The sequence below is a fragment of the Chelonia mydas genome, chromosome 5, assembly GCF_015237465.2.
Source record: "Chelonia mydas isolate rCheMyd1 chromosome 5, rCheMyd1.pri.v2, whole genome shotgun sequence".
Taxonomy (NCBI): Eukaryota; Metazoa; Chordata; order Testudines; family Cheloniidae; genus Chelonia; species Chelonia mydas.
This window is the reverse complement of record NC_051245.2, coordinates 17,648,101-17,673,153: the sequence shown is the minus strand read 5'-3', so window position 1 is coordinate 17,673,153 and position 25,053 is coordinate 17,648,101. Positions and strand designations below refer to the sequence as shown.

Here is a 25,053-nt window from a genome sequence, read left to right as displayed (position 1 = left end):
GAGGATTATTCATAAATTCACTAGTAAAGAATCTCTGTATGCTTCTAATGTAAAATGTATTCCTGGGTTTCTTGCACTATGGGACACAGGATGCAGGTCTCAGAGAGGGGATATGGAGTCACTCAAAGTAAGTTGTAATTACATATTTAATGTATCCATGTGAGTTTCTAACAAGATTGGCACTTTTCAAAGGAAACAGTAAAATGGTTCAAAAAAAAAAAAAAAAGATGTCCAGTGTATTATGCCAGTTAATTAAGATGAATGGTGAACAGTAAATAACTAGTTGGTGCTTCTTAGAATTAAACACAAGGCAATTTAAAAAAAATAAACTTACTTTTTGGTTTTGATGAGTTCTGTTATCTATCTCTTAGTTTACCACTGTGCTCAGTAAGGAAACTGCTCCTAATGGGCCAGATTCTGCCATCTTACTTATGAGGGTGTACCTTACTCCTAGAACAATTAATATTTAGTTCTGATTCAGCAGTGTACCCGGAAAGATAATGGAGCAAATAATTAAGCAATCAATTTGCAAACATCTAGAAGATAATATGGTGACAAGTGACAGTCAGCATGGATTTGTCAAAAACAAATTGGGTCAAATCAACCTGATAGCTTTCTTTGACATGGTAGCAAGCCTTGTGGATGGGGGGAAGCAGTAGATGTGGTATATCTTAACTTTAATAAAGATTTTGATACTGTCTCACATGACCTTCTCATAAATAAACTAGGGAAATTCAACCTACATGGAGCTATTATAAGGTGGGTGCAAAACTGGTTGGAAAACCATTCCCAGAGTAGTTATCAGTGGTTCACAGTCATGTTGGAAGGGCATAATGAGTGGGGTCCCGCAAGGATCAGTTCTGGGTCCGGTTCTGTTCAATATCTTCATCAATTATTTAGATAATGGCATAGAGAGTACACTTATAAAGTTGTGGACAATACCAAGCTGGTAGGGGTTGAAAGTGCTTTGGAGGATAGGATTAAAATTCAAAATGATCTGGACAAACTGGAGAAATGAGAAATGGTCTGAAGTAAATAGGATGAAATTCAATAAGGACAAATGCAAAGTACTCCATTTAGGAAGGAACAATCAGTTGCACACATACAAAATGGGAAATGTCTGCCTAGAAAGGAGTACTGCGGAAAGGGATCTGGGGGTCATAGTGGACCACAAGCTAAATATGAGTCAACAGTGTACCACTGTTGTAATAAAAGCAAACATCCTTCTGGGATATATTAGCAGGAGTGTTGTGAGCCGGACACAATAAGTAATTCTTCTGCTCTACTCTGCACTGATTAGGCCTCAACTGGAGTATTGTGTCCAGTTCTGGTTGCCACATTTCAGGAAGGATGTGGACAAATTGGAGAGAGTCCATAGAAGAGCAACAAAAATGATTAAAGGTCTAGAAAACATGACTTAGGAGGGAAGATTGAAAAAAAATTGGTTTGTTTAGTCTGGAAAAGAGAAGACGGAGAGGGACATGATAATAGTTTTCAAGTATGTAAAAGGTTGTTACAAGGAGGAGGAAGAAACATTGTTTTTCTTAACCTCTGAAGATAGGACAAGAAGCAATGGGCTTAAACTGCAGCAAAAGAGATTTAGGTTGGACATTAGGAAAAACTTCCTAACTGTCAGGGTAGTTAAGCATTGGAATAAATTGCTTAGGGAGGTTGTGGAATCTCCATCATTGGAGATTTTTAAGATCAGGTTGAACAAACATTTGTCAGGGATGGTCTAGATAATACTTAGTCCTGCCATGAGTGCAGGGGAATGGACTAGATGACCTCTCGAAGTCCCTTCCAGTCCTGTGATTCTATGATTCTGTGATCATCCATAGATCTCAAAGTGCCTTTACAAAGGAGGGTAGGTGTAATTATCCCCATTTTGCAGATTAAGAAACAGAGGCATAAAGAAATGAAGTGAGTTGCCCAGCAGTTGGTCCTCCCATGGGGCTCTTTTTGCAGAGCTTCACAGTATAAGTCTACTACCTCCTGCCTGCAGTGCAGTACTCAGCTCTCCTTATAAGCTCCTCCTCCAGCCTGTGCATGTGTTGCAGGTGTGTGCCTAAGCCCTGAGCAGTTCCTAAACCCCTTCCTCTCCTATGTGGGCGTTTGTAAACTCCATCGTAGTTGCTTAAGAATTAAGTATTTTCATTAGCCCTCTCTTGCAGTGCATGGTATTTTGACTGGAAAATGGGTTTCTTTCCTCCTCCATTACTACAAATGTTCCAGGGCAGTTGCATGTCTGTGATGCTGATTTGTTTCTCCGATCTCCACCCCATCCTACCAGTGAATGTAATAGCTATAATATAATCACATGATTAAATACTGTGTTTAACTCCAACTGACTGGCAACTGTATATTGTCACAGTGCATGGGATGGGATTATGTGACTGGCATCTGTCATGTAAAGATTTGTTTTATTTTATATAATTTTATCTTTAAATTTCAGCACACGCTGAAAACATCCAGTTAGCATAATCTGTGTGGCCAAAGAGTGAATAAAAGAGTGTATATTATTTATTAGCTTTGACTTTGTGGTTCCCAAATCCAAAGCCCTTTCTTTGAAGTTAAAGGAATTGGCCTTTAGGATGTGTATTCATATATGGTACCCCTTATATATAGTGAATGAGGGGGTGCAAAAGTCAAAGAGAGGCCAGTTTTTCCACAAAGCTAGATTTTTCAAAAGAGTTCAACTACCAGCAGCTCCTATGGTGATGAAATTTTTCTTTTGAAAATACCAGCCTCAATAATTAAAAATCATGAGTCAGGCCCCCCAGAATCACTAGATTGTCTTAAATGTAGTAAATTTGAGGTTCTTTTTACTTGCCTCCTGGCTTTTGAGCTCTTAGAGTTTTTGTGCTTTTCTCCAACATTGACAGCTAGGAACTTACTATTATTTTTCTTTTAATAAAACCTGACATAATTATATACATCTGGAAGCTGAGGGTCAGATTTTTAAAAGTTTTTTATGTGCTTTTTTTGTTAATTGAAAGACATAAGATGCTGTGTTTCAATATAACTTTTTACAATGGAATTGAAACAACGGGAGGTAAAATTAAAATGCACAGCATTAAATCTACTCAGCTTGAAACTTTATTTCACCTACAAGGAAGTAGTATTCAGTACTTGGTCTGAATTAGTAGGGCTAGCTAATTTCACACCATTAAGCAGCTCCTGATTTAACTTTAAACAGTTAAACCTGGCTTGGCTGCCTGCGTGGAGTTGTTGGAAGCAACAGTACTCAGAGGTGGATGTTAGAGTAGAACAGGGTTGTGAAGCAGAAGAGCAGGTTCAGCTCTGTGGGAAGGTGTATGCAACTGTACCTTCTCTGGTTATGCAAACTTAACCTTTGGAAGCTTCACCTTGAGAAGGGGACCTTTTATTTTTGGGGAAGTTCTATGGTCTGAGTTATACAGGAGGTCAGACTAGATGATCACAGAGGTCCCTTCTGGCCTTGGAATCTATGAAAAATTCATCCACTGATCACTTATCCCATGAGGACAAGATCAGAGGCTCAAACTGTATAAAGGAGTGACTCACAGATTCTTGCTCTGAGCAAAAGGTGTTATGGACTTGTAACCACAGAACAAAAACCTTGGAGGTTGAAGTGCTGACACCTACCAGAGCCCTTGTTAGAGTTGGGATAATCTCTGCTTATTGGCATGCATGTAGGTTCTTTTATTGCTTTTAATATGTTTTCTCTGTAATGCTTTTGCCTTAAGGATAAATGTGCTTGCTTAGGAAAAGCTGTGTGGCACCTTGTAACTGTGGGCAATTTTGCTGTTTAGAGCCTCTGAGGAGAAAGCAGAGTAGGCTCCAACACCTGGCTCCTGACTCCAAACATGCCCATTGGCCTCTGGTTCCTGAACTCTGCACTGAACACCAAGCTTGGACACCCACTTCCTGCTACTGGTTTTCCACAGATGCTGACCCAGCATGAGGGAGTTACAGCATAGCATTTTGATGCACACACCTCTAGCCTGACCTGTGGGGTAGTGTAGACATGCGCTAAATCTCTCAGATCAGAATGGATGCCAAGTAGTGCCAAATGTCATGCTGCTTGTGATGGTGCACAAGTCTATTAGAAGGAGGTGGGCCAAACTCACCGGTTCACAAATCATTTTGCAAATGAACATCCAGCAGAAGAGAAGGTTTTGTTCACAGCCAGCCTGAACCAGTGACCTAGAAATGAAAATCACCTTTCCTTCTACCCCACTCCCATTACCAGATCTATCCAGATGTCTGGGAAGAGCAGATTTATAAATTCACTGAAATTTTTGACACCTTTCCAAAAACATCCCATGACGGTAATGCCCTGAGTAGATCTAGATGATGACAAGACAACAATCTGTTAACAGTCTCACTGTTACATGTTCTGCTTTGATGTGTTGTAAAAGAGCCCACTGCTTATCTCCTTGGCATGCAGCCACAATAGCAGCAGCAGTTGTTGTTTTTGGATCATTCTTTGCCAATAATGATGATGGTTCCTTCTGGCCTTAAAGTCTGAGTATATAATGCTAGTCGCCCCAGGAATACCAGATTCCTGACATTAAGGGGTTAAGTTACACCTCTCCCAGTAAGATATCACGAAGAGCTGATTGGCTGTATAACTTTGCCCTTGACCAAAAGCATACAAATATTGTAGAGCATATGTCCTGAGAAACAGACAGATGCTTCATGTCATAAAAATGACAGATGGAGATGTAAAAACTACAAGTCCATTGACCCATCATCTACCTATACTGGACAACACATCAATCTGCACTTTCTGGTAAGACTTTCTAATGTTATGAGTTAATAATCCATAGACCAACAATCCATGCATTGCACTGAGACATTCTGAAACCCGGGCTTCCATTGTATTGTTGGCTAGAAAAATATGTCATTACTGTTGTTATTATTAATGTTGAAAGCGCGAGCTAGAAATTCTAAACATTGACACCTTAAATGTTTGAATGGGAAATAACTGTGGTAACTGTGTGTTGAGCAATGTTGAACATTTGAAGCGAAGGGCCCGATTCAGCATTGCCATGTGACCCCAGCCAGCCACAGACTGGGAGAGGTACAAACTCAGTCCCTCCAACAGTATCTGCAAGAGGATGAATCTGCTCTGACCTTATTTTTTTTCCTATAAAGAAAACAAAATTTGCAAGTTAAAAGGACAAAGGTGTGTATGTGTTACATACACATACACTTTTGTTCTTTAACTTGCCAATTCATCTCTCTTTCTCTCTCACTCACACACTTATCACTGTGGAGCTAGTTGTGAGCTTGATAGTTGAAACTGGGTTCTGAAATGGGCTTAAAATGTGGCACAAATCCCTGTTTTCCCCAACACCTGACCTTTTCATGTGAAATTTCACAGTGTTATTTTTTATGCTCTTCGAATTTTCTAAGATGTTTTGTTTAGATACATTTTTAATAGCAAGTGTTTAAACTTGGTTGTGGCTGACATTGGTCTATGTCAATCTGATTATTGTGTTTATAACTATTTTAAAATATTGCTTATCTACACAAAAATTGGTTGAGAAAGAAAACTTGAGTAGATCTGGTCAACATTTTTTAAATGTAGTATTTAGGGATGTTTTAGTCATTGTTTGTTTAGTTGCAACGGACAAATAAAATCTTCTCTGTTATAGACATAAAAGGTGATATTTTCAAAAGCACTTGGGGGCAGATTTACAAAGGCACCTAAAGATACAGATGGATACCCACTGAGATTTACAAAAGCATCCAAGCAGGCAAGGGGCCTTACTCCTACTGACTTCAATTAAAATCAATGGAATTTGTAGATATTTTTTTCAAAAGCATGTAAAAGATTTAGAAGCTTAAATCCCACTGACTTTCAATGGAACATAGGTTCCTAAGTCACTTGTGGCTTTTGGAAATCCCACCCAAAATCTTCTGTTGGCAGCCACACATTTCTGTCCAGTTTTATTCTCTCACAACTACTGTACACTGCAGACCAAACACTGCAACCTTAATTCTGTCCCTTATGAATGTCAGTCTTCTAGCAACCCCTTTACAGACTAACTCATCCCAATATAATATGCTACCACACACAAATCCACAACTAATAGTGCTAGGAGGGAGCAGTTTGGTAGAGCAGTATGATGAGAATAATGAGGGGGGCAGGATTAGGACCTCAGGAGCCTGAATCTCTGAGGTGCTGTGAACTGACAAATCTCACAGGATATGTGGAGACAGCGCCCTCAAAAAATCAGGGGGCTGGATTGAAGGGCCTAACATAGGCATCCAATTGTGAGAAATTTGGCCTGAGTGTTTGTCTCTTCTTGATAATACGTATGTGTGCTCTGAAATGCTCTCTGAATAATCAAGCCAGTTCTGTGTTGTCATTGATGTTTGACCACATATTTGGCTCATTTCAACAGGTGGATGTTTCCCTGAGGAAAATCAAACAACAGATTAAATACCCACTTAAACGAAAAGCTGGCTTTTCCTTGGCCTCCAGGAAAAACCTGAAAGTAGCTACCTCACACTAACTGTTTCTACCATGGGGACAAAGAGGGATTTAGAACTGAATATCACTCCCTTGATAATCACAGTATGTCCTGCCACAACAGTTATTCATTTGATTATTTTTTATAATAGAAGAAGGCCAGAACATAGAATCAAACATTTCAAGCCTGTTTTTATCTGCTTCCATTACTCCAAAACACATTTTTTAAAAATTAATGGAGATTTGCTTATGCCTAGTGTGGAGCAGACCCTGTAAGTGTTCAAATAAATTACTGCAACTCTTTCCATAATGATTTTTTTTTAGCAATCATAAATATAGTGATAGTTCATCTTTGATACTGAAAATGCAGATTTGGATGATGGATTATAACAGAGTGGATTAGCTCCTCCTGTTTATCAGTTTCCTCCTGATTTATTAGGGAATAATGATTTTTATCATGAGGCCAAACCTAAGGCTTTTATTCAGAGTTCGAGCCTTCTCCCACTGAAGCCACTGACTTCAATAGGAGAAGGATCTGGCCTCCTATTTTTTACTCAATGGACCTGATCCTGAAAACATTGAGGACTTTCAACTCCCCTTGCAGAGAAGAAGGTGCCCTGCACCTTGTAGAAGAGATTCAGCACCTCGGAGGATCAGGTCCACAACCAGTAGAACCAGGAAAGCTCCTTCATCCTGTGACTGCTCATGGAAAATATATTAAACAAATGCCAGTCCTTCCTCTAAATTACATTATCTTTCTCCTTTCTCAAATCTGCCTTGAATAGTGAGAAATGTACTGTTACAATATATTACAGTCAGCCCTGTAGCAGTCTCTTCCAGTACTAAGTGACCTCTCAGATAATGGAAATGCCCTGCCTTTCAGCTCTGTCATAACTAGGATCAAAATAAACTGCCACAGAAAAGCGGTTACACTGCTGAGACCCCTTAAGACCTAGACTCATGGATGTAGAGATTCATATGATTATGTTAAGGAGAACGGATTACCTACAGTAATTCATCTTCCCTGAAAAACTGGCCTCCAGTCCTGCTGACAAAGACCACACAACCACTTCCCTTGATTGCACTTATCTCATTTCCAATCACAATAGATATGTACTGAGATAATAGCAATCTTCCGCTCTAACCGTAAAACCTTTAGTCTGTGAATCTTTATCACTGACAACATCTGTTGAAAATTACTGATTGTGACCAGTATTTCACTCTTTCATTTCTCACTTCACACAATTGCATTTCTTTAATCTAAAGCAGCAGCATCAGGCAGTCCTACACTTTTTTCAATAATACATAGTTGATCTGCAAAGTCAGGTCTAGTTAACCATGCCTCTCTGAAATGATATGTTCATCTTACTTAATTTTATAGATGTCAGGCCCTCCGACTTCTAGCAGCAGTGCTCATAGCAGCCACACTACACTGATTTGGCAGCTAGAGGGACTTCCATGGGTGTGGAGAGGCTGGATTGGCCCAGAGTGTGCAGCAGAGAGTTAATCCTGTCTCAAGCAGCAATAACTCTTCAGCCTGTGGTTGGTTTGGTTTCTGGAGGAGCAGAATGCCATGTAATGCAGCCCCTCCTCCCAAACATTGAGCTCACCCACTTTTCCATTGTCAACAGACTATGTGGCTATTTTGTGGAGGGGGCAAAGTGGCTGGGCTCCATGGATGGGGGCATCCACTTAGCCACTTTTCCTCCCTGTGTGGGATCACTGGCTTTTCAGTGGATTTGCTCCCTTCTGCACCACGCAGTGTGTGTGTGTGGAGGGGGGGGGATGAACATATGGATACACAGATGGGCCTCTGTGCTGCAGTTAAGTAGGTATAATAATACTTCCCTACCTCAGAGGGATGTAGTAAGGCTTAATTAATTATTCCTTATCAAGCCCTTTAAGACTCTTGCATGGAAGGTTAAATGTAATTGCAAAGTAAAAGGATTCCATTAGACTGCAGATGATCAAAGGCAATGTTTACAGGCTGCAAATTACACGACAGTTAAGCAGTAAATCAATCAAATTATTTAAGTGTATATTGACACGTCTCCCTATTAATCTTTTCTTTTTCTAACCTCTTCCAATACACATATCACAGAGAAACAGGGTTATTAAAAGGCATGTGTCATAAATATAAAGGGATGGGTAACAACCTTCCTGTATACAGTACTAGAAAATCCCTCCTGGCCTGAGGCACAAAATCCTTGTACCTGTAAAGGGTTAAGAAGCTCAGGCAACCTGGCTGGCACCTGACCAAAAGGACCAATAAGGGGACAAGATACTTTCAAATCTGGGGGGCGGGGGTGGGAAGGTTTTGGTCTGTCTGTTTTGTGTGCTTGCTGGGCACTGATCAAGGAAGCAAGCAATCCAACTTCATTAGAATTAGTAAGTACTAGCAAGGGAATGCGTTAGCTTATTTTTGTTTTGGCTTGTGATTTTCTCTGTGCTGAGAGGAAGGTGTATTCCTGGTTTTCTTTTTGTAACTTTAAAGTTTGGCCCAGAGGGAAATCCTCTTTGTTTTTTAATCCGATTGCCCTGTAAGATTATCTTCCATTCTAATTTTACAGAGGTGCTTCTTTTACCTTTTTTCTTTATAATAAAGTTCTATTTCTTTTAGAATCTGATTGGGTTTTTTTTTAGTTTTTTTAAAAAACCCCAAGGTTGGTCTGTGCTCATCTTGTTTATTCTCAAGCCTCCCCAGAAAAGGGGGTGAGGGGGGTGGGGGAATATTAGGGGGGAGCAGGAACTCCAAGTGGTCCTTTCCCTGAGTTTGTCTAAATCACTTGGTGGTGGCAGCGCTACCTAATCCAAGGTACAAGGGAAAATTTGTGCCTTGGGGTGTTTTTAACCTAAGCTGGTAGAAATAAGTTTGGGGATCTCTCATGCGGGTCCCCATGTCTGTACCCTAGAGTTCAGAGTGGGGAGGGAACCCTGACACGTGTCTTAATAGCTAACGGTGGTGAAGATAATGGAGTTGGTGCCCCAGCAGGGAGGCTACCTTCAAAAAACACAGAAAAGCTCAACCCTCCAAGCTAGAACTAGACCAATTTCTGTACTCTCTGCTGCTCGGCTGCTCTAATAGCATCTTGAAGAGTCAAAATAATAACTCACAAAGTCTCCACATGTGGTATGAAAAGATTAGACAACTTAAGCGGGCAGGGATTTAAATCTTGACTGATAATACAGTTGTGAAATTATATACCATCAAAAGCAGAGGAAAAGGGGTTGGAGTTTAGTCCAAAGGAAGATTTAATCTGGAGACAAAGACCTTCATATAAATCCATCCCATATATTTTGGATGATTATTTCAAAAGCTGGAACTTGTGCTTGTTGATCTCTTAAACTGATTACTGAGAAACTGTATGCACTTTTAGAAACAGTCATTGACAGACATGCATTTCAGATGTTCTTTTTCTTTGGTTTTTATTTCTTAACAAAGCTAGATTGCATAATACTTCTGATATTTTCAAATAACACAGATATCTTGATATTCAATTTGTAGTGCAGCTGTATATTTTATTGTACAATAGCTACATCATGTTCCAGGAGACAGCAACATAGATACTGACTGAATTCCAGCACAGAAGAGAGTTGTTTCAAAATGATAACATCATTTTGTCAAGGGGGGAAAAATAATGATGGGAAAAGATATTTTCTCCAAGCATCAAATTCTGATACTTTGGAGCAACCTTCAAGTTACTGAATAGGAGAGAAATTCTATTAAATACTGTAGGAGTCCCTATGTTATTTGAGCTTCACATACACTAAGAGCAACACTAGGAAGTGTTGGTGCATGTTTATGCAAGGATCTCTTATGAATGTGCTTTCTTGATAAATACATTAATGTAATTTTTTAAATTGCAATATATATATATATATATAAAAATTAATGGTTAAAAGGAACACAAAAATGGCCATACTGGGTCAGACCAATGGTCCATCTAGCCCAGTATCCTGTCTTCTGACAGTGGCCAGTGCCAGGTGCCCCAGAGGGAATGAACAGAACAGGCAATCATCAAGTGATCCATCCCCTGTTGTCCACTCCTGGCTTCTGGAAAGCAGAAGATAGGGACACTCAGAGCATGGAGTCGCATCCCTGCCCATCCTGGCTAATAGCCATTGATGGATCTATCCTCCATGAACTTATGTAGATATTTTTTCAACCTGTTATAGTTTTGGCCTTCACAACATCCCCTGGCAAAGAGTTCCACAGGTTGACTGTGCATTGTGTGAAGAAGTGTTCGTTTTAAATCTGATGCCTATTAATTTCATTGGGTGACCCCTACTTCTTGTGTTAGGTGAAGGAGTAAATAACATGATAATAGCTAATTTACATAGCACCTTGCATCAAAGGATATCAAATTGCTTTTCATATTTATAAAGTGATTTTCAACCTGATTTCTCCTCACTCAGGGCTGAAATGCAGCCACCTCTGGTGGACCACAGCAGGGGAATAACAAGACAAAACAGCACTGCAAAAGAGTTTCATGGCAGGAAATGTAGAATACTTTGCCCAAACAAATCTGCAGTACAGGAGAACTTTAGGGAAGCTGAATGTAATTTCCCAAGTTGGCATTGGTCCTGCACTAACATCCCTACTTGTGCTGTGGTGGTGGGGTGAGAGAGGGGTTGTTTGTTTGTTCGTAATGATCACAAATGAGAGTATCTTGGTTTTCTCTCCTGATTAACACACCCAGTGTGTACATGTGGTTTCTCCAGTCCATTCCAAAGACATTCCACACGTGTTGTAGTTGGGCTGAAGGTAGCCCTTTCCTGGATTTGATTTTATTCACAAAAGGAACGCAGAATTAACCAGTATAAAATCCAGCTAAGCCTTCTCAAGAATCTTGGCATCTCAAGAGACTTGTCTCCAAGACCTCAGTCTATTTCCCCCCACCACAGAGAGCCACGCCCATCTCCTTCACTTAGATGGGCAACAAGTCACTTGCAACAGTAAATCAGGAAACCCCATTTAACCCTTTCCACTGAGGCAAAATGTGTTACAAACTAAAGAAGATTCCCCTTCTGACAATAAAGTTGACCTACCAATTGGTGGTGCTGTGAAAATCAAAAATTGGTCCAGCCTGGGTCCCTTTCTCTGGGACACTGATTGGCTAAGTGGGACAACCCTGACATATTGCAGAATACTCTGAACTAAAGAAAGTTTATCTTCCTTCTGAGGATGAAACATGTGTGCAAATATTTGCAGCTGGAGAAAACAGAGAAGAAAGTACAAGGCCCTGCAAAGAAGCTCTAAAATATACTGAAGACTAATAAAAATATTTCCAATTAACCATGAATAGATTAAACATCTAGCAACTGGAAAATTTTCCATGCCCTTCAAGGGGACTAGTATTTCACCCTGTATGTAAAGTGCGAGAAATACTGTGTGTGAGAGAGAGAGACACACACACACAATACAAAGTCAACACACCAACTAACAATATACCGTACTGTTCAAATCTAATAAACAATTCACTGATCAGATCAAATATTTTGAAAATACATTGTAAGAACATATATTATATTACAATGAAAATAGAGGGAAGTTTATTTTGACCATCCATATGGACTCTGTTACTAATATTTATAATGAAGAATTATTTGTAAACCTTAAAGAAATTCAGCATGACAAATGCAGAGCTGCTGCAGAAGTAGATCATTACTAACTCTATCTAACTTGGAAACACCATTATACCGCATACTTACATTCAGGCTGCGTGGCAACCTTGATGGATTGCGAGCTCTCTCCTGGTCCCCATTCATTGTATGCCACCACTCGGAACGTGTAGGTCTCCTCTGGTTTCAGATTTCCCACTGTAAGCTGAAGTGTCTCAGACTGTGTTGTGTTCTGTGCCCGTTCCCTAAGTAAAGACATTAGCACAGCAAAATAACTTTAAAATTAACATAGCCTTCCAAGCAATACTTATTTAATAATACTTGGCAAGCTAGCAAAGTGTCGCTAATTCTTTTAACTCTGACTTTGGGCTATAGAGTTTCTTTTAGGTGCCTGAAGCATTACATTACAAATTAACTCATGCAACGGGACCCAAGATAAATGCTGCAAGAACTACAAGAACCTCAGAAATGTTCTATTATAAACACTTAATAAGCAACACAATCTTCTGGTTCCTTCCCTGCCTTAATACAATAGGAAATGGAAACTGATGGGAAACAAATAGCTATTCAATAAACAGAAACATCTGTGATCTTGACGGTGAGATGTGTACTGGATCATAAACACTGGGCTAATGACAGAAAAACAGGTTCTGATGTTCTACAAATTGTTTTGTCAGTGCCGCTAACAGATGTGCCTTCTTGATGACAATGGGGACAAAAGTATACCACCATCCAGCTAGCAGTGCTGTGTTCAGTGGTGTCAGTTACTGTAGCTAATGCAAAGAGATCACACAGAGATGAAGTGTATCCATTTGATTGATTCCGTCTCCATTACAAAGGTCTGAAAAAAAGGCAAATTTGTAAAGTTTGCGCTCTGCCCCACTTAGCTCTTTTAGCGTCTTGGCAAAAATAGCACAGAGATTATCAAGTGGTGTTCTCATATCCTAGGAAGACAAACAGTCTCTGATACATATGTGCAATTCCCATGGCTGTCAACAGCAGTTGAGCACACAGATTAAGGGCGATATATTGCAAAAAGTATCTGGGACTGTGGCCTGTTTACGAACTGAATAAGGATTTTAGCCTCAGTCCCATAAGATAAGACTATGGCTGGTCTTGTGCATGTACCCAAAGCTGGGAGAGAGAATAAAAAGAGTTCTTCTTCCTTCGCACATCTTCTCAGATTCTAGCCAGGTTACTGATCCTGGCCTCTAAGTACATAAAGACTAAGGGTGTGTCTGTTGGTGGCACTGGACTCCCTAAATAGGGCAGGAGGAAGCCATTGTTTCATTGTCCTTTCCTACTGATCAATAGACAGAAGGCAGCATCAGGAGAGCATGTTACACCTTGAGAAAGGAACTGCTGTGACCACAGCTGTGTGGAAACACCCTGCATTCTTAGAGGCATTGGGAATACTCCAGGCCCAGTGCCTCTGAGGGCAGTGCTCCTCCATACTTCCCTATGCTAGACTGTGGCTTGAAAGCCACAGAGGGATAGACTCTTCTGATTTTGAGAAACAGTGAAGGCTTAGTAGGTTCAGGCTTGGTGTTTGGGCTCCCTAGAACCTCACCTTCACAGATTCTGAGGCCAGAAGGAACCATAGTGATCATCTACGCTGACCCTCTGCATAGGCCAGGCCACAGAACTTCCCCAGAATAATTTCTACAGCAGATCTTTTAGGAAAACATCCAATCTTGATTTAAACGAAGTCATTGATGGAGATTCCACCATGACCTTTGCTACATTGTTCCAATGGTTAATTACCCACATTGTCAAAATTTACACCTTATTTACAATCTGAATTTGTCTAACTTCAACTTCCAGCCACTGTATTCTATTGTACCTTTCTCTGATAGACTGAAGATTTCTTGTTCCCCATGTAGATACTTACAGACTGTAATCAAGTGATCCCTTAATCTTTTCTTTGTTATGCCAAATAAACGGAGCTCTTTGAGTCTATCACCATAAGGCAGGTTTTCTAATGCTCTAATAATTCTTATGGGTTTTCTCTGAACCCTTTACAATATATGAACATCCTTCCTGAATTGTGAGCACCAGAACCGAACACACTATTGCAGCAACAGTTGCACTAGTGCCAAATACAGAGGTAAAATAACTTCTCTACTCCTATTCAAGATTCCTGTTTATGCATCTCAGCATTGCATTAGCTCTTTTGGCCACAGCATTACAGTGGGAGTTCAAGTTCAGCTGATTGTCCACTATGACCCCCAAATCTTTTTCAGACTGACTGCTTCCCAGGATAGAGTCCCCCATCTGAAAGCATGGCCTACATTCTGTGTTCCTAGATGTATACATTTACACTTAGTCTTATTAAAACACATATTATTGCTTGTGCCGGATTTATCAAGCGATCCAGACCCCCTGTCATCTGCAAACTTTATCAGTGATCACTTTTTCTTCTACTTTTGCAGGACTATGTCAACACTACTTTCCTAACCACCAGGCTACAGTGTCAGTCTCTCTCTCTAGATTAGAGCACTTGGGGGGGCCCAGGTTCAAGTCCTTGCTCTGCTTCATTCAGACAAAGCACTGGTGGATTAGACAAAGCACTGGTGAATATAGTCTACGGAGCAAACCAGCAAAGTCCTACATAGGAGATAGTGGGGACCATAGGTCTCTTCTAATGGTGCAAGCAGATAAAAAGCAACAGGTCGATTTCCTGTTACATGGGCCAGAGAGTTGTGGAGTAGTGCTGCTCCTCCAAAATGGGAAGAGGAGGGGAGCTCTCCCTTTGCTTTTAGCAGAGGAAGTAGATCTGTGCTTGACCAACCCAAACCCTCTTCACCCCTGGTCTCTTCCATCTCCAATTTCTATTATTATTCTGGTGGAATCCAGAACCAAGCTACTCCCTTCTTTTGGGAAATGGAATCTGTTGAACTCAAAACCAAAATAAGCCATATTCCAGGCTCATTGACCCTGAGTGCAACTCCGCTGAAGTCAGTGAGGTAGCAAGAGATTCATGTCAATGCAGAATCTAGCCCATAACAACCTTTACATTAATTCTTTGCAATGTGGGAATTCACAACAGTAAGAAATGAAGGAAAAAAATAACTTCAGTGAGCTGTGGGATGGCCAGACACGTATTGCTATTGCCTATGAGAACCACTTTTTTGTTGAGATAAATAAGTAACAGAAGAGGCCCTTCAACGCACAAAACAGTAGGTAGGAAGTGATAAAAGGAAAACAGAAATGAAGCAAAAATGGGAAATTCTATTCACCTAAATCTCAAAAAATGAAACTTCTCTTAAGTTCAGCAGCTCCTCTAGAACTTTTGATGTGTGTATTTGCTTTTATATATCTGGTTATCTTCATCTGTGGCAACGCTACCTGCAGTGATGTCCATCTTACACACATTAGGGACGATACACAGCACATTAGGGATGATACACAGCGTCCAGCACTTCTGCAGCAAATCTATTCCAAGTAATATGCAAAGGAAATACTTGAATTTTCTTTCCCTGTTATGTAGAACTCCAGTCAAGGAACTGAAGAGCCTATTTTGCCTGCTGAGTACCGTTATTTCCCCTAAGTGTATCAAATCTACACTTTAGGCTTAAAGGGTCTGAATCTCTGCTGCTTTACAACTTGTGTAGTCTGTGCAAATTGGGTGCAAAATGCTACCAATGGCGTGCGTGAAAATGCTGACATAGTAGCATTTTGTCCTCTGCAAAACAATGAAGAATCAGGCCCACTGGACACAGACCAGGGTGGGATTTATAACTATTTTGTTTCTCAGACCTACATCTCAGGCTACTGTTCACATCTTAATCCATTCAGAATTAGGCTTGTCAGAACAAGTGATCAATACGCAGATAGTGATTCTGGTTAGGACTTTCAAAGGCACCTCAGAGATTTAGGTACTCATCCTCCATTGAATTTCAGTGGTATTTGGGTGTCTAACTCCCTTAGGCTCTTTGAAAAACCACAGTCTAAGGTGTTCCCGTTCCTGGCTAGCTTGCTCTATACTAACCAATACTTCCCTCTTTATATGCTAGAAAAGATGGACAGTATTATACTATGGCAGGTTCCATTATTTGTCTAATTCCTATTTTGGGGGGTTTCCAGCTGTCGTATTGAGGATGTCTTCCAAATAAAGAATTAGAAACCTGACATCTGAGTCTAGAAATGTTCTTTTTGCAACTGCAACACATAATTTTCCTATATGTCTTATATCCCAGATTAATGACCTGAGACTAGCTGATGTATTGTTTTATAAAATCTAAGGAGTGCTTTTATGCTTCCCCCACTTTCTCCTAACTTCAAAAAATAAGAAATGTACCATAGCAAAAGTAAATTTTCCAAACTTGACTGAGTAAGGACTGAGTAATAACCCAAGCAAGGACCTCAGGATTTAACATGCGAAAAATAACAAATAAAGAAGGGCTGAGATTCATTAAATCCATTCGGGACTTTATACTTGCTTTCAAGTTCACATGGGAGGCAACCCAATACTATGGTGATGGGCAGTAGTATAAAGCCATAAGATAGCTAGACAGACAGATAGATAGATGTTCAAAAACCGGTGTTCTAAATTAGAATCATAGAATCATAGAATATCAGGGTTGGAAGGGACCTCAGGAGGTCATCTAGTCCAACCCCCTGCTCACAGCAGGACCAATCCCCAATTAAATCATCCCAGCCAGGGCTTTGTCAAGCCTGACCTTAAAAACCTCTAAGGAAGGAGATTCTACCACCTCCCTAGGTAACGCATTCCAGTGTTTCACCACCCTCCTAGTGAAAAAGTTTTTCCTAATATCCAACCTAAACCTCCCCCACTGCAACTTGAGACCATTACTCCTTGTCCTGTCCTCTTCTACCACTGAGAATAGTCTAGAACCATCCTCTTTGGAACCACCTCTCAGGTAGTTGAAAGCAGCTATCAAATCCCCCCTCATTCTTCTCTTCTGCAGACTAAACAATCCCAGTTCCCTCAGCCTCCCCTCATAAGTCATGTGTTCCAGACCCCTAATCATTTTTGTTGCCCTTCACTGGACTCTCTCCAATTTTCCCACATCCTTCTTGTAGTGCGGGGCCCAAAACTGGACACAGTACTCCAGATGAGGCCTCACCAATGTCGAATAGAGGGGAATGATCACGTCCCTCAATCTGCTGGCTATGCCCCTACTTATACATCCCAAAATGCCATTGGCCTTCTTGGCAACAAGGGCACACTGTTGACTCATATCCAGCTTCTTGTCCACTGTCACCCCTAGGTTCTTTTCCGCAGAACTGCTGCCTAGCCATTCAGTCCCTAGTCTGTAGCGGTGCATTGGGTTCTTCCGTCCTAAGTGCAGGACTCTGCACTTATCCTTGTTGAACCTCATCAGATTTCTTTTGGCCCAATCCTCCAATTTGTCTAGGTCCCTCTGTATCCTATCCCTGCCCTCCAGCGTATCTACCACTCTTCCTAGTTTAGTATCATCCGCAAATTTGCTGAGAATGCAATCCACACCATCCTCCAGATCATTTATGAAGATATTGAACAAAACCGGCCCCAGGACTGACCCTTGGGGCACTCCACTTGATACCGGCTGCCAACTAGACATGGAGCCATTGATCACTACCCATTGAGTCTGACAATCTAGACAACTTTCTACCCACCTTATAGTGCATTCATCCAGCCCATACTTCTTTAACTTGCTGACAAGAATACTGTGGGAGACCGTGTCAAAAGCTTTGCTAAAGTCAAGAAACAATACATCCACTGTTTTCCCTTCATCCACAGAACCAGTAATCTCATCATAGAAGGTGATTAGATTAGTCAGGTATGACCTTCCCTTGGTGAATCCATGCTGACTGTTCCTGATCACTTTCTTCTCCTCTAAGTGCTTCAGGATTGATTCCTTGAGGACCTGCTCCATGATTTTTCCGGGGACTGAGGTGAGGCTGACTGGCCTGTAGTTCCCAGGATCCTCCTTCTTCCCTTTTTTAAAGATTGGCACTGCATTAGCCTTTTTCCAGTCATCCGGGACTTCCCCCGTTCGCCACGAGTTTTCAAAGATAATGGCCAATGGCTCTGCAATCACAGCCGCCAATTCCTTTAGCACTCTCGGATGCAACGCGTCCGGTCCCATGGACTTGTGCACGTCCAGCTTTTCTAAATAGTCCCTAACCACCTCTTTCTCCACAGAGGGCTGGCCACCTACTCCCCATGCTGTGATGCCCAGTGCAGCAGTCTGGGAGCTGACCTTGTTCGTGAAGACAGAGGCAAAAAAAGCATTGAGTACATTAGCTTTTTCCACATCCTCTGTCACTAGGTTGCCTCCCTCATTCAGTAAGGGGCCCACACTTTCCTTGGCTTTCTTCTTGTTGCCAAAATACCTGAAGAAACCCTTCTTGTTACTCTTAACATCTCTTGCTAGCTGTAGCTCCAGGTGTGATTTGGCCCTCCTGATTTCATTCCTACATGCCCGAGCAACATTTTTATACTCTTCCCTGGTCATATGTCCAATCTTCCACTTCTTGTAAGCTTCTTTTTTTTGTTTAAGATCCACAAGGATTTCAACGTTAAGCCAAGCTGGTCGCCTGCCATATTTACTATTCTTTCGACACATCGGGATGGTTTGTCCCTGTAACCTCAATAGGGATTCCTTGAAATACTGCCAGCTCTCCTGGATTCCTTTCCCCTTCATGTTATTCCCCCAGGGGATCCTACCCATCAGTTCCCTGAGGGAGTCGAAGTCTGCTTTCCTGAAGTCCAGGGTCCGTATTCTGCTGCTTACCTTTCTTCCCTGTGTCAGGATCCTGAACTCCTGATTTATGCTTTCAAATCCTATATTCTTACTTAGGCACCTACATAAGTGATTTGATTTTCATATGAGAAGGATGAGCATCCATTAGGGCACTAGGCTAGGACTTGGGAGACCTCGGTTCAGGTACCTGCTCTGTGACAGCCTTCCTGTATGACCTTGGGCAAGTCACTTAGTTTTTCTCTGCCTCAGTTCTCCATATATAAAATGGGGATAATAGCACTACCTTACCTCATAGGAGTGTTGTGAGGATAAATACACTGACAATTGTGAGGTGCTCAGATACTACGGTAATGTGGGCTATATGAAGTACCACAGATAGTGAGGAGGATCCAGCAGCTCCCACTGAAATCAGGAGCCTTTAACTTTAGACAATCAGTTTTTGAAAATCTAGACCACAACATTCATGTGTAAAATAAACAACAGTTTCTAACGTGATTCACTTGTTTATAAGATGGAGCCTACAATATGTAATTTCCAAAGGTGAATGTAGATCATCTTACATAAGTGTATCAGGGTTAATAATGCAATTACATTGTTCCCATACACCTCTTAGGTGAGCAACAAATGCTTTTACAATGTATCAAACACCTAATTAGTTGTTTCAAGGTGGAAGAGTCATGTTAATGTTCCTTGCTGTGAAATGCATATTATTAATTTAATAAGGTTTTAGCACCTTAAGTTTTTTTGGTACCTCCCACTATCTTCACTCCTGGGAAGTAGCAGAAAGACCTGGATTATAACAGGAAAACAACAAACATGAACAGTGCCTCTGGGAATAATTTTTAAAAACTTTAGGATGAAAATCTTTCTGGGAGATATGTGTTAGTCAGTACAGGGGTAGCTGAGTGAAATTCTATAGCCTGTATTACACAGGTCAGACTAGATGATGATCTGATGGCCTTTCTGGCTTTAAGATTTTGCACCTGTTAATTTGTGACCAAAAAGAAAAACAAATCAATGCCTTGGTCCTTTATAATATTAATGTAGGCCCTGATCTTCCATATGTGGACCTTTACATCAAGGGGAGTCCTGTTGTCTCCAAAAGTATCAATCTCTTTGCAAAATCAGGGCCTTAATTTCATTTATCAGAGAAAAAACTGAGATTTATTAATAGTAACTAAGAAGAAAGATGGGCACAAACCAAAATACCAGATCCAAACACAATCAGAATTTGAAGGGTTAGAATCTAAACCTGGACTTTGCTTCTTGGGCCCATGTCTAGCTGAAAATGTTGGACAGGAATATATATTACAGTATAAATACAGCATTCCTCTTTTTATTCTCCACTGGGAAGACTGAATTCTGTGAATACTGTGCACGGTTAACTAGACATATTCTGAGGTGATATTAGAACAGAATGTAATTTTTTTCTCATAATAGCATGCATCAGATCAGTGGTCTCCAAACTTTTTGGATCGCGCACCCTCAGGGCCAGCTCTAGGGAAGCAAAAAAAATAAAAAAGAAGAGCTGCCGCCGAAGGCGGAGCAGGGAGAGCCTGCCGCCGAAGACTCAGCGGTCCAGGAGCGCACCCCACTTTGGAGACCACTGCATTAGATCATGAACAAATTGCCAAAAGCAAACAGTGGGTCTGTCCTTGTGGTGACTAATGTAAAACCACACAAAGATCAAATGCCTGCATGAATCAATGCCCACACTTGTCCAGGGTCAGCCTGACAAAGACAGAGATGGGGTGTGGGTGGGGGATGGAAGATTAAAGATGAAAAGAAGAGGGAATGCAAACAAATGGCCAGCGAGCAAATCCTGCATGTTTAAATTAGATCAGGAAAGAGAACTGAATAAAAGTCCAATCTGGGGGCAGGTTTTAAAAACAGTTCAGCCTGAATCATGCCAACAGCCCCAGTGTTTGGGGGAATACTTGAAATCTGAACCAGGGTGTGGATCTGAATATTGAATCTAACTCCCTATTATTAGGAGTGAATTTTCACAGGGAAAAAATGTGCTACACAGTGCACAGAACAAACAGAGCCCTGCTCAAAAGACCTTGCAATCTATATACTATGCCAGACCTAAAGCCTGTGTTCAAATGCTCCTGAGTTTTGGGGAATTAAAGAGCTGGATCTAGAGCTAGTTTTTGCATCTTGAGTCCATTACTAATTTTAAAGACTTTGAGTAAATTTTTCGAAAGCACATAAGTGACTTGGGAGTCTAAGGCATTGTCTACACTACATGGAAAAGTCAATCTAAGCTATGCAATTTCAGTTACGTCAGGGGTTCTCAAATTGGGGGTCGGGACCCCTCAGGGGGTCACGAGGTTATTCATGGGGAGTAATAACAAGCTGTCAGCCTCCACCCCAAACCCCGCTTTGCCTCCAGCATTTATAATCATGTTAAATATATTGAAAAGTGTTTTTAATTTATAAGCGGGGGGTCACACTCGGAGGCTTACTATCTGAAAGGGGTCACCAGTACAAAAGTTTGAGAACCACTTAGTTACGTGAATAATGTAATTCAAGTCAACGTAACTTAGATCTACTTACCGTGCGGACCACACTATGCGATGTCGACGGGAAATGCTCTCCCATCGACCCCCTTACTCTTCTCCATCTGGTAGAGTACAGGAGTTGACAGCAGAGTGATCTGCGGTCGATTTAGCGGGTCTTCACTAGACCTGCTAAATCGACTGCCGATGCATGGATCGCCACCTGTCGATCCCCGGTAAGTTTCGACAAGCCCACAGTCCCATTGATTTTCAGTAAGACATAGTAGTAATAGTATTTACTATTTGTATTATTGTAGCTCATAGGAGCCCCAGTCACAGAACAGGCACTGTACAAGCTGCTCACAATCTAGGTAGGCTCCTAAGTGACAAAGTAACTTTTGTAAATGGGTATATATGTCTACATGGAAAAGTTTTACAGGTTACATAGATACAGCTATCTCAGTATCATTACCTTCTTATCAGTCTAAAAGTGTCTCTTTTTGGTAAGCTTATCTCACTTGGGAAGAGGTTTGAACTGGGGCTGTTGATTAATCTCAGTTAACTCACGCGCTTAACTAAAAAAATTAATCATGATTAATCACATTGTTAAACAATAGAATACCAATTGAAATTTATTAAATATTTATGGATGTTTTTCTACATTTTCAAATATATTGATTTCTATTATAACACAGAATAAAAAGTGTACAGTGCTCTCTTTATATTATTATTTTTATTACAAATCTTTGCACTGTAAAAATGATAAATGAAAGAAATAGTATTTTTTCAATTCACCTCATACAAGTACTGTAGTACAATCTCTTTATTGTGAAAGTGTAACCTACAAATGTAGATTTTTTTGTTGCATAACTGCACTCAAAAACAAAACAATGTAAAACTTTAGTGCCTACAAGTCCACTCAGTCCTACTTCTTCTTCAGCCAATCGCTAAGATGAACAAGTTTGTTTAAATTTACGGGAGATACTGCTGCCTGCTTCTTATTTACAATGTCACCTGAAAGTGAGAATGGGTGTTTGCATGGCACTTTTGTAGCTGGCATTGCAAGGTATTTACATGCCAGATATGCTACACCATCGTATGCCCCTTCATGCTTGGGCCACCATTCCAGAGGACATCCTTCCATGCTGATGATGCTCGTTAAAAAAAGAATGCATTAATTACATTTGTGACTGAACTACTTGAGGGAGAATTGTATGTCTCCTGTTCTGTTTTTCCCACATTTTGCCATATAGTTCATATTATAGCTCTCTTGGATGATAACCCAGCACATCTTGTTCATTTTAAGAACACTTTCACAGCAGTTTGACAAAACACAAAGAAGGTACCAATGTGAGATTTCTAAAAACCCAAGGTTTAAGAATCTGAAGCGACTTCCAAAATCTGAGAGGGACAAAGTGTGGAGCATGCTTTTAGAAGTCTTAAAAGAGCAACACTCAGATGTAGAAACTACAGAAACCGAACAACCAAAAAAAGAAAATCAACTTTCTGCTGGTGGGGCCTCTGACTCAGATGATGAAAATGAACATGTCCGTCCATTCTGCTTTGGATCATTATCGAGCAGAACCCATCGGCATCATGGATGCATATCCTCTGGAATGGGGGTTCAGCATGAAGGGACATATGAATCTTTAGTGCATCTGGCAAGTAAATATCTTGCGACACTGGCTACGACAGTGCCATGCAAATGCCTGTTCTCACTTTCAGGTGACATTGTAAACAAGAAGCTGGCAGCATTATCTCCTGCAAATTGTAACCAAACTTGTTTTTCTGAGCAATTGGCCGACGTAGGACTGAGTGGACTTCTAGGCTCTAAAGTTTTACATTGTTTTATTTTTGAAATCAGTTATTTTTTGCACATAATTTGACATGTTCAATGTTCATGATAAAGAGATTGCACTACAGTACTTGTACTAGGAGATTTGAAAAATACTATTACTTTTGTTTTTTACAGTGCAAATATTTGTAGTAAAAATAATAATATAAAGTGAGCACTGTACACTTTGTATTCTGTGTTATAATTGAAATCAATATATTTGAAAAGGGAGAAAACATCCAAAAATATTTAAATAAATGATATTCTATTATTAACAGCACAATTAATCACGATTAATTTTATCAATCATGTGATTAATCACAATTAATGTTTTTAATCGCTTGAAAGCCCTAGTTTAAACTAAACTATAAAAGCCAGAATATACTTGTATAACAATATCCATTTAAATCTGCAACCTAGTTTACACTGAACAAAGCTTTCCCATGTAGACAACGCTTTAGCCTCCCAAGTGACTCTGGCACTGTTGAAAATTTTACCATTATTTTTAAAAGTGCGACATGATATTTTCATGATATTTTAATGGAGAAGATAAACATTAGCACCCACTAACAGATGTTTATCATTACTTTTGGTCACCTGTTCCTTTGAATCATGTTTATTTTTCCTTTAAATATGTCAGCAGATAGTTTGAAAGCATGATGTCTTTTAAACGAAAGTATTTTCTCATGCAGATATTCTTTTGGATGCAGGTGTGTTCTGTGGTCTTTATTTATTTATTTCCTAATAGATTTAGGTTTGTTTTATCATACTTATAAGAATAAAAAACCCTGCCCTTTACCTGTAAGTGCTTTCCTTATCAGCAAGCAAAACCATTTCAGTGTTCGATCCCCTGAAGCAAGCCTACCCAAGTGCGAAGATTAAAAAGCAGGCCATCAAAAACACACCAAAGGTGAGGGTATATGATAAATGCTTCACTTCCAAAGGGGTTTCTCTTTAGAAGTGTTGAGTCAGGGCGCCCTCTTGTTCAAATTGCAGCCCCACACTACACAAACTTCTCCCTCTCTTTCCCCCTTAGATGTTTTTGGTGTCTGGTAAGGAAAGACATTCTTGAAAAGAGTCCAGCTTGTTTTCAGCAATCCACTGTTCCTATTAGCTCAAGTTCAAAGACTTGCCTGGCTCTTTGGCATCCAATAACAGCATGTAATACAAGAAAGCTGATGGGGAAAATTTAAAATTCACTTACTGGAAAGCTGGATTAGCAGTGAGGCAATAGCTTCAACCTAGCAAGTGTACAATCTGAGGAGACTTGGTTCTCAATCTGCTTCTCAAACCTGTGAGATGGATGTCACCCAGTAGTTACTGTACAACTAAAGGTTTCAGAGTAGCAGCCGTGTTAGTCTGTATTCCAAAAAGAAAAGGAGTACTTGTGGCACCTTAGAGACTAACTTGGTTAGTCTCTAAGGTGCCACAAGTACTCCTTTTCTTTGTACAACTAAAGATTGGCTCTAAAGAAGTTTGATGTATGGACTTATACACATCCCTAGCATTACTGGTACTGTCAATCGTCACACAAAATTATTGTTATTCTCAAACTGGGAAGAGCTTCTTACTCTCGAGTTACAGTAATTTGCCTGACAATTTCTTTGCATGCCTGAGGTTAATGTCAGATCCACTATTTTTGTAAGGAGAAAAATAGCTCTTCTGTAAAAATAACATATAAACAATAAATGACTCAGTAGTCTATGCAAGTGCTTAAAGGAAAACTACCTTCATTTGGTTCAGCCTCACAGGCTGAAAGTTCAGAAGACCAGAGGCAGTTCTCGCCATGGCTAAACTGTGAAATTTATTTTTTAAGAAAGTTTTTAATTACAATTGGCATCTTTAAGCTAAGCGCTGGAGGCTGCCATCTTGCTAAAAAGATTTTTTTTTTTTAATTTTGGAAGCATGAAAACCCTCTGC

General features: G+C 40.3%; 1 protein-coding gene across 2 annotated transcripts in view; it reads right to left on the bottom strand.

Annotated features, from left to right (window-relative positions):
- Positions 1-25,053, bottom strand: part of DCC (DCC netrin 1 receptor) — a 928,337-nt gene that overhangs the window by 264,367 nt on the left and 638,917 nt on the right. For both annotated transcript variants that reach the window (XM_037902678.2, XM_043547198.1), the window contains exon 9: positions 12,176-12,330. In XM_037902678.2, coding sequence (XP_037758606.1) covers positions 12,176-12,330 — 155 coding nt within the window. The remainder of the gene's footprint in view (positions 1-12,175; positions 12,331-25,053) is intronic.